The following is an 11,250-nucleotide window of genomic DNA, read 5'->3' on the forward strand; positions in this document are numbered from 1 at the left end:
ATTAAAAATATATGGAAAAATATTGATCAAGATATAATTGATAATTTAATTTCTTCCATGCCTCAAAGGTGCCGCCAGGTAATGGCAAATAAAGGCTTGTGGACTAAATATTAAGGGCGCAATCTGATAATGTTTTCTTTTATTTTTATTGTAAGTGTTGCTTAATTTTTGTCGTCTAGAAATATTTAACTTTTCTTTTTCTTTTTCTGATCTTGTTTATACGGAAGAATTTTGGTATGTTATGTAATAACTAATAAATATATGTTTATTAATGAGTGTATTATTTGTTTTATTGAGTTTTAATTCTTCTCGCGTTTTTGTTTTTTTAATAAAAGAAAAAAACTGTATCGTCGCTCTATTTTTGTCCGATACTGTATACCAGTACCTAATATAGAATTTAATCAAGTGTTTCAGTGGTTTTAATAAAAATGCATGACAGCTTTTACCATTTTGAACAGAAACCTTATCCTCTCCGTCTACTGAACCATTATTTAATGAATTTATTTGATTAATTAATTAAATAATTTTCTGTGATTGGAATAAAAAAAATCTCTGCTCTGCATACAGGGTGTGCGAGATAAAACAATCCACTCTGAAAATCTTGAAAAATAAATTGTTTAGCCAAAAACGGCCGAACACGTCAAATTTAAAACTGAGGGAGACATTTATTGACAGAAATTGCGTTTCTCTGTCGACATCCCCTCACGTCAATTTTTTTAAATGGGAATAAGGGTCGAGTTACTTTGAATTAAAGGTAATTTTATTCTCTAAATAGCCTTATTTTCATATTTTTATTTTATCAATTCGTTCTCAAGAAATATGACTTAACGTGGTTGACATTCTTCAAAAGTTTAAATCTTGTAATTTTTTGCCTGCATAAATGTTCTTTTGTTTTCAATTATCCAGTGTTGTCTCTAATCAAGAAAAAAATACCTTCCGAAAATTCCAGTAAATACCTACATATTTCGACGCTTTTGTTGGTTTAGTTATTTTAATTTTGGTGTCCGTGTTTTGTTGTGCGCAATAACAACAGTAGCACGAAGTATTTGTCTAATCCTGGTGATATTGATAGTATTGTTAGCAATGGTTTATACACTGCAAGAAAGAATTGAGTTGGTGAGTCTTTATTATCAACAAAATAAGTCTGCTAGAGCATCAGCATAAAAGGGTAATAGTAATCATCCTTATGTAATAGATTTGATGAGGAAGTTTCAATAAAAAGGGGCAGTACAAAACAGAAACAATTAGGTTCAGCATGCAGTGAATAATGAAGTGGTAAAAATTGCCGTGTTGAGATGGAACCATTCACAAAATTTTAAAATCACACAAATATCATGCCTACAAAATCAAACTAGTACATGAGCTAAATGCAGAGGATTTTGATCGTCGTGTACTTTAGTGGTAGGTTAAATCGTGAGAGAAGTTTGATGCACAATGTATGTTTCTCAGACGAATGCTTCTTTTATATACATGGCGAAGTCAACAGACACAACTGTCGATATTGGAGCGACACTAATCCTCATTTATTTCAAGAAACACATATGCAGCGACCTCAAAAACTTAATGTATGGGCTGGTATCCTGGGAGATCAAATTGTTGGACCTTTTTTCATTATTACTCTTGATGGTGAAAATTACTTGGAACTTCTGCAGGATGCCATCAATTCCAGAATAACTGAGTTACTTGAACACTTTTCACCACATTTTCTGATAGAACATTAAGTTTACTAGTCATCCTACTACCTATTGTACTATAATATTCATTAAATTCGACTGCCATCAGGTTTGGATCAGACATTTCAATTCCACTTTCAATAATTATAGATTTTATGTTTTTAATAGTTGGGTTCTGATTGGTAAGCTCATTCACGGTCTGCCAAATCTTTCTTATGTTCTTATAGTGGTGCGTAAAAGACCTTTTATAGAAGTCACTTTAAACACTTTTTATTTAACTCTATACTTATTTAATGCTGTGTTATTATTTGGATTTAATGTTAAGTCTTTTTTTAGCCTATTCCTAATAGATGTAACAAGCACAATAATAATCAAAGGTTTAAGACCTGACATTTTGTTTTAACTTTCTCTCTCATTGTACATAGTATAAGATTTTTTTATAGGTTTTGTCATCTTGTCATGAAAAAACAAATCAATAATATTAATTGTTTTTTTCTTTGGGAAAATACAGTGATAAACTTATAAATAGTACACCTTCTATATTTTATTATTTTCAAGAAGAAAACAAGAAATGTGCAATAACAAAATATAAGTAAAAAAATGCAGCACATATTTTCTGGTATTTCCTACATAAAAAATTTAGTGCCAGTTGGATTCTTTTTAGGGGACACATAAATAGCACATCATTTAAATTCTGTTTAAATAATTTTCACTACAAGTAAGTTGTTTTTCCTTTATTTAAAGTATTATAAGATTGACTAAACTTGCATTTTTTTTTAAGTGGGTAGAAAGAAACATTGTGGAAGAGAAAACTGGGAACTCATAGTTAAACTAAAAAATGATGGTTTATCCATCTCTGTCACTGCTACAAATTTAATTTGCTCCAGAAAAACAGAAGCTATACAGAAGCACACAAAGCATGGAAAATAAAAACAGAGCTCCCCATCCTCAAAAAACGTCAGCGATATATAGAGAAAATAATTCAACGAATAAGTGAGTCCAATCCATTTTTAAGTTCCAGCCAAATACGAAGACAAAAAAATGATTATCGCATTAATTTATCGGTCAGAACTATAAGAAGGTTATGCGTAGTAAACCTTAGGGGCTGCACTGCGAGAAAAAAAACGCTTATTTCAAAAAGGAATATCCCGAAAAAAAAATTTGCGTTTGCTCATCAGCACCTAAAGAAAGATGTGAATTTTTGGAAAAACGTTCTATGGAGTGACGAAACTAAAATAAACAGATTCGGAAATGATGGAAAATGTCGTGTGAGGCATCTCCCAAGCCGTCCATTCGATCCACTTTACACAATCAAAACCGTTAAGCACGCTGGAGGATCATTGGTGAGGAGTGGGGCCCTTTCATAGGATACATGGCATGATGGAGGCTGAGGAGTTTATGCCGGTCACGAGACGGAGGATAATGACCCCAAACACTCTGCAAGGGTAATAAAAAAGTAGTTAACATATAATATGTTAGATGTTTTAGAATGGCCCCCGCAAAGCCCCGATCTGAACCCTATAGAGAACCTGTGGGAACATGTAAAAAGTCAAATAAAAGATTTGAACCCATCCAATCTGGATGAACTTTGGAATGGATTAAGGGAAGCATGGTTTCAAATTCCAGCAAGTTATTGCGAAAAATTGTTGATGTTATTGCCAACCAGACTAAGGGCTGTAATAAAAATAAAGGTTTTCCTACAAAATATTAATAATTTTTTTGTTAAATATACTTTAAATTGAAATGTGCTATTTAGTTGACTAGCATTTTTTAAAACTTTTTAAATATTTTTTCATTATATAGAAATATTGTTTTAGTTCAATAAAATTGAACTAAGTAAATATAATCTAAATATAAAAAGAAATTATAAAATATTTGTGTTTATTATTTTTAAAGCATAGATTCCAAATTGTGCTATTTATATGAGGATTACTGTAAATGTAAATAATGCATATTATGACAATAACTGTACCTGTCTCCAACTGAAGGGGGCCCACCAAAGTTATCTCCTCCAAAGTCATCGTCGTCACTTTCTGCGGGAGGCGGTGGAGGCAGATCCGTACTGGGCACAGGAATACTTGCATCTACCGGAGGAACTTCACCTATTGGAGCTTCGTCAAACAAACCTCCTTCAAACAAACCCCCAGCTGCAAAAAATAACTTTTAAACAAGAATTATAATAAGACCAGAAATACTTACAAATCAAATGTTCATCTTGTACGCCCGTATCGATTTCCATTGGTTGCTCATGTGGTTGTAGGGCGGACGTCGACGGCATCGGTTCGCTCACGTCTTTATGCATGGAATCACGTTCTAGAACTGGTTCGCTGAATAGCAAATTGCTCTGTAAAAGGGAAAAAAAACCATTAAAATCATTAAAAACCTAAAAAAGAAAATACCATACTTGTTCCATGGATGGTTCCAAATCATTGGCATGCCTCATCAAATCAGGGGCATCTGAATCAAAACCCATATCACCAAAGCCATCATCATGGCTGACCAATGAAATACTGCCATATTCTTCCCTCATGGTGATCTCTTCTGCCCTGGTTTGGTTTATGCTGAATTGAGCTTCAATGTCTACATCACTAAATGAAAAATGTTTATTTACTGAGATGTAACAATTATATTAATGTTCAGGCTCACTTTAACTCAGGAATAGCAGTATCAAAATCATGAAACACCTCTGGTAAAGTAATAGCATTAACGGCAGCTTCTCTGTGTTCTTCCGGCAAATCAACCATGCCTGGCCTAAAGGCCATCTTGATTTTGACAAAGGCTTCATTGCAATCAGCTAGCAGGTACTTGGCTTTACGGGAGTAGATTCTCACTACTCCGAGCAGTAAGTGGCCTGATGTTCTCAAAGCAAGTTTGACTTTTGGTTTTATAATGCCTAAGAAAAAGAAAATTTAAAATTGCAATATTAAAGTTTTTAGAAGTTTTTTAGAAATATGTGCAGTATAAGTCTTTTGCTTAGTCAAGCTTAGATAACAAGAGATTTTTAAAAATTTTTCTTCAAAGAAATGAGTTGTAAATCAGGTCTTTTTGTATTCATAACTGTATTGCACAGGTTTTTAAAGGTATCTTAACCACATATAGAAACATGAGAAATATTTAAGGTATTTTCTTTGGTGTAAATTCCCACCTAATTAAACACCAAAACTTTTCACTGGCCTTAAAAATAATGAATTTTTCTCTGTGAAAAATGGTTTTTGTGAAAACATTTGATTATTTCCATCACAATGTTCTAATGAATAAACTTTCAAATGAAAAAACAAAACAAAAATAGAAATATCATCAGTGTTTCTGTTTTAAAATACAAGTACTCTTAAAACAACAACATAAATAATTAATTTTAAAACATATAGATAAAATATTAAAATGTATAATCAATTAGTAAAGTGTATAAAAATTTAAAAATAGAAGATTTCTTTGTTTTGCTACAGTCTTTGATTTAATAAAATAAGAAAACAAGTCTGAAGCAGGAATTCCCATGTGTTGCTCAAATTTTAATCACAACTACCTGAACAAAAATAAAATTTCCACTCTATTAGAAATAGTGAAAACAGGGACAATATTTTTCTTTATAAACTTGTACATTTGGTAAAGGTCTATTTTTTTATTTTATTTAATATCGACATGGGATCTAACTTAACTAACATTCATAAATTTGAAATATAGCAAATATAATTGAGAACCCTGCATATAAATTAGGTACCTAACTAATTAATAAACATCTTACAGTCTTACATCAACTACACTTATCCAAGTTAGTTATCTAATATTTTAAAGTGACTCAAAGGAATGTCCAACATTTCAATATCCTTATCACTTATCAGTCTTAATAAGTGAGTGCATTGTATCGTAAGCACTATGATGAGGCAATGAGAACCACATATAGATTCTGAGAGGGAACATTGAATGGTAATATGCTTAGGAGTTTAGGGCAAACCACCTGTCCATTTAGAAGTTTATATATAAAAATGTCTGTGATGTAAAGTTTTGACATGTAATATATTCAAAGCATCATGATATATCGACCTCCGGGATCCCTAAATGAATTTTATAAAAACAAAACCTAATAAATTTATTTTGTACTCTTTCAAGAGCTAAAGACTTGTTTCTATAAAAAGGACAGCAAATCATTGAACCATATTCTAACACTGAGACCATACAAGTATAACCTTTTACATACTGGAACATAAAATGTGTGTAATATCAATTTAACTTCTTAGTGTCAGAACTAGATGCTATTTTCCCATAATTTAAAGCATGGTTTTCAGAAAGTTGGATTGGGTTAATAATTCCTGATATGATTAAGATGTATGAATTACAATTACATAAAGTACACAGCTAACTTTTATTAGATGAAACTGGGCCAGGTCAATTAATATTGGGACCTACCTTTTTAATTCTCATTGTAGAATAATGTGACAGCCCTGGTCAAACTGTCTTGTATGCAGACAACACAAATCTCTTACTAAGAAATCCAGATGAAAATCAACTTGCAAAAAATTGCATCAAAAGATATGAGCATATAAGTGACTATTGTTGTAAGAAAGGTTTGGTGCTTAATAATGAAAATATTTGTATAGATCATAGCTTAATAATTTGGGTTGATAAGAAGACTGTTATTGAAAGACCAACCACTAAGTTTTTAGGCTTATACCTGGATCAAAAGCTTACTTGGGAATGCCACATTGATATGATATGTACATTGTACAATCATATCATGACTTGGATCATTATGTTTTCTAATTAGAGAAATTAGAAACTTAGCATGGAGATACTGAGAATTGTTTATCATGGACAGGTTGTCCTGCAATACGGCCTGATTGTCTGGAATCGATCAGGGCACTTCAAGAAGGCATTTATAGCACAAAAGAAAGTTCTGAAATGCATGGAGCCAATTAATTCCACCAGATGCTTTGTGTAGAAGTGTGTTTAAAAAGCCTGGTATTTTCACATTGCCAAGTCTTTGTATAATGCAGTGGGTTGATTATATCCTACATTCACCAGCATAAAATCTGAAAGCAAGAGCTGCTGAAGAACTTAGATTGCCATTCTCTATAGGCTGACAGTAGGACAAAATTCTCCCTTGTATATGGAAATAAATGCTTGAACGAAAGCTATTCTAGGGATGGTGCATCACAAAGAGCTTAAATTAAAAACAGAAAAATTCTTCTTGGAAAATATTTTTTATTCCATCCAAGATTTTCTCGATTTCTGAATGTCACTGCCCAATATCAACTACATATTTCAAAAGTTTTTTTATGTGTAGTGTAAAATTCTCAGATTGTTCTTGTCTAATATGCTGTTATTAGTTGTATTATAAGTTTTATAAGTCAATTCTACTGATATTTAATGATTCTTTTATATCTGTTATACTTCTTAGGTTAAGTTAATTTTCATTTTACTGACTAGACTTCTTTGAGCAACATTACCACCACAGCTATGTTTAATAATAATAATAATAATTTCTTTATTGCTTTCAAGATCTAATTAAAATAGACAATAGCAACATCACAAAACAAACAAAATTAAAATTTGATAACATCTACACAGTACATACTGCTAATAAAAATAGTAAGAACAAAAAGATAATGTTGGACATAATAATGGGTGCATTACCTTACCACTTGTATCTCAAGTATGATACATTATGAAGATAAATAAATTAGTAAACAAACCCTTAATATTAATCATAATACACATTTAAAATTGTAAATCGAAACTATAGATACACTTGCCCAACAGATACCTTGCAGTGTCTTTCCTAAACTTCATGATATTTTTCTCTTGCCTTAGGGCGAGAGGTAATCTATTATTTGTTTTAATAGCAGCAAAGGCAGGAGATCATTGAAAGAAGGCAGAGTGATGAGTTGGGACACTCAGTTCAGCTCTCCCCCTTGTCACAATAGACATACCCTCAGCATAATGATCTTCATTAGTTTGAAAAAGATGCAGGTGTTTCTTTGCAAAAATACCTAACATAAGAATGTACAGAGCTGGAACAGTGAGTAGACCAAGCTTAGTAAAATACGTTTCATATACGCACCACAAACAAGACGTTTGTGGTGTGAGTCTGAGCATGCATCTTATGATATTATCAATCATGTCATATCAAATACGCACCACAAACAAGACGTTTGTGGTGTGAGTCTGAGCATGCATCTTATGATGCGTTTTCGTGCTATAAAGACTGACACGGCGTCAGTTGAAGATCCCCAAAACATCACACTATAAGTGATTAGAGATTGGACCAATGCATAGTAAAGTTGCTTCAGACAATTTAGCGAAAGCTCTTCTCATAGACGCCTTATTAACGCGCAAAAACTATTTAGTTTTTTGCCAAGAGTGTCTATGTGTGGGACCCATGTGAAACAGGAGTCAATTTGTATACCAAGGAATTTTAAGGAAGCTACCTCTCGAAGAGACTTTTTTCAAACTTTACTAGTAGGGAATTTTGAGGTAAAGTTTTGGAGAATGTCAGTAGCCCGGTTTTATCAGCATTTAGCTTCAGAGCATGATTGACCCACCACTCCTGCATCCTCTCTACCACCTGAGAAGCTCTGACAGATAGTTCTTCAATCAGATGTTCTGACAAGATTATGGAAGTGTCATCAGCATATTGGTTGAACACCCTGGAAAACACTCACTGAGACCATTTACATATAATATGAATAGTACTGGGCCTAGAATTGAACCCTGAGGCACTCCCTGTACCACCAAGGATGACGCTGAGTAAACATATGTACCATTACCAGAGCCAAAGCAAACTGTTTGTTCCCTCTGATCTAAATAAGAGGCTATAAGTCTGGCACAGTTTCCCCTCAGTCCATAATTTTCAAGGATTGACAGCAGTAGACCATGGTTAATTGTGTCGAATGCTTTCGATAAATCGAAAAAGAGTCCAGCAAATTTTTCTTTTTTGTCAACATTTTCAATCACAAAGGATATAAGCTTGAAAACTGCCAACTGGGTTGAATGATTGGGCCTAAAACCAGACTGGCTATCTGAAAGAATAGTTTGCCTTTTTAAAAAGTTCATAATACGGATATAAATGACTTGCTCAAAGATTTTTGATATTGAAGAAAGGAGAGATATTGGTCGATAGTTTTCTACATCCTGCTCATCTCCCTTATTTTTAAAAATTGGAAGAACTTTCGCCTTTTTTAGTTTAGATGGAAAGATTCCGATGTGCAGACAGGCATTTATTATGTGAGCTAGAGGCACATTTATATGGTGACTAGTTTTTTTGAGTATGTTTATTGGTATTTCAAGACCAGCAGAGTATTTACTTGGCAAGGCCGATAGAATATGCTGAACTTCCTTTGAATCTGTGGGAAAGAGGAAAATAGTGACGAGGATGTGACTTCCTTTAGGCAACTGACCAGAAAATGAAGGAGTAAGAGATGAAGCATTAAATTTCTTCAAAAATATGTTGGCTATCTCATCCAAATTTTCAATAATTTCATTATTGCTAGAATTTAGGGTGACAGGTTTAGATGACTTTGACTTATTTGAGCATTGATTGAAAATAGTCTGAGCAGTTTTATAGTTAGAAATAAATTTTTTATATTCTTTTTTTTCTTTTTTATAAGCTGCCTCACTATTTGTTTCCTTGTACCATACATATTGGTAATCCTAATATGACTAGAATAATTTTTAATTTCAGAGTTTACCCATTTTTTATCAGGATCCTTTATTCTGTACCTACTTAGAGGAAATGTTACATTAAAATAGTAATAGAAAATATTATAAAAGCAATCATATTTACAACCCATGTATCAAATATTTAATACTTGGATCAAATGACATCATGAGGACTATTTTTTCAGTGTAAATGGCCCAGCACTAAAATTTGATATGTGACTTTGATGCTTCCCAAATAGGGTACATTTTTTTTTTGCGGTGTAAACACCTAGATCTATTTCTCAGTACCAAAATGACAAGTTTGACATTTTATTGGATGTTAGCTTAGGTTTTTATTTTTGTATACAAATATAAAGAAGAAGAGGAAGAGAAGAACAAGCTTAAGCCTTGAAAAAAAATATTAGTTTATTTTTATTATTTTAAACCAAAATAACACTTTTAAAGCTTTTGAGGTTATGTCCTATAATTCTACCTCTAAGCTGATAAAACTTCCTTCAACTGAAATTTTGATCCTAGAGATAATCCTGTACTAATTTAACCCTCGAAATCAATCTTTGTAAACAGGGCTGTAGTAAATAAAAATAGTCTATCATTTGATCCATCAACCTAATAGATCCATATCCATCTAAGTTCTTTATACTGTTTTATACTTTTAATGTTCTGTCCTTTATTCTGAGGTTGATTAGTAGTCAAAGCAATTCTATTTTATTAACAGATGTTGGATGTTTAAATAGCTCATAATCTACTATAAAAAATTAAATGTAGCTAAATGGACTGCATTTGCAAAAGACAGAACTCCTTGACCTCAATAGCAATGTATTAATTTATTACCTCCCTATTCAGCAAAATAACAGAAAAAGCAATAAAATTACTTACCATCAACAGAAGTTTCAATATTAGTCTCAAATACATGGGCTTTGGTGATCTTTTTGTCCCAGTGAGCGGCCAGCCAAATCCGAGCCAGGGGGCCCTTTTTGGCCAATATAAAGTGTGAATAAAACATTTTTCCAGGGGGCTACCGGTCTCTGTCAACTGTAGAACGCTTCGCCCCACCGAAAACCTACAAATCAAAGCACAAACATGTCAGATTCGCATTTCTGTCCTGTGGGCTTGGTTTACCAAGCTTTGATGTCTATTCAGCAAAATATATAATAGAGATTCTTCAAACAGGAAATATGTAAATGTATATAATAATTATGATTATTGGAGATTATTTGAACCCGCCTAACTCCGTGCAGTTTCTTTTTTATTATTAATAATAATAATAATTTGATGCCAAATGAAACACAACACAACATAAGGGGGGCACTGTGAGTGGCGTTGGCGCCCAAATCGAATTAGGCACTTTAATACTTACCGCGTTTAATTTTGTTTACGTTCCTGATTTGTACGATACACAAGGATTATTTTCGAGTGGAAATCGCGTCGAATTTCCCATTCCAGACGTGGAAAATCAGAAAAGCATCAAGAATGCCGAAAGGTAAACTGTATACAGCTACGCGCACAACTCAAGATGGCGTCCATTTGTGTTTCGTTTCGTTTCGTCGTGTTGCTAAGCGATGCGCAGACGCTAAAATACGACAGGAGTAATAATGACGTCAAAGGGAAAATAGACAATAATTTTGTTATTAAACTTCAGGCAATTGAGGTTATGTTCTTAATTATGGGGTTTTAATTATTTTATATTATTTTTCGCAAGTATATATGAGGCTATGAGTGCAATATCGGACTAACCCACAAAAATTCAAAATCAACCGTATTATAGAATATTATCCGTCAAGTTAAAATCTATTTATTGCACAGTGAACCAAACGACCTATTCCCTTTCGTTACGAGATGACAGCACTAAACTAGTTATTGAACTTTATTATTAATAAAAGTTTAAAGAAGCAAAGTCCACTTTGCTCCTCAGTTAGTCCAC

The 11,250-nt window shown here is 32.8% G+C and overlaps 1 protein-coding gene across 2 annotated transcripts in view; it reads right to left on the minus strand.

Moving 5' to 3' along the window:
- The window catches only part of LOC126733742 (double-strand-break repair protein rad21 homolog), a 52,740-nt gene extending 41,865 nt beyond the window's left edge, over positions 1–10,875 (minus strand). For both annotated transcript variants that reach the window (XM_050437130.1, XM_050437129.1), the window contains exons 1-6: positions 10,687–10,875; positions 10,206–10,389; positions 4,320–4,566; positions 4,078–4,261; positions 3,873–4,017; positions 3,646–3,820 (exon numbers count right to left, since the gene is read on the minus strand). In XM_050437130.1, coding sequence (XP_050293087.1) covers positions 3,646–3,820; positions 3,873–4,017; positions 4,078–4,261; positions 4,320–4,566; positions 10,206–10,332 — 878 coding nt within the window. In that variant the 5' untranslated portion in view covers positions 10,333–10,389; positions 10,687–10,875. The remainder of the gene's footprint in view (positions 1–3,645; positions 3,821–3,872; positions 4,018–4,077; positions 4,262–4,319; positions 4,567–10,205; positions 10,390–10,686) is intronic.
- Between the last annotated feature and the right edge of the window lie 375 nt (positions 10,876–11,250).

This window comes from Anthonomus grandis, chromosome 3 (assembly GCF_022605725.1).
Source record: "Anthonomus grandis grandis chromosome 3, icAntGran1.3, whole genome shotgun sequence".
NCBI lineage: Eukaryota > Metazoa > Arthropoda > Insecta > Coleoptera > Curculionidae > Anthonomus > Anthonomus grandis.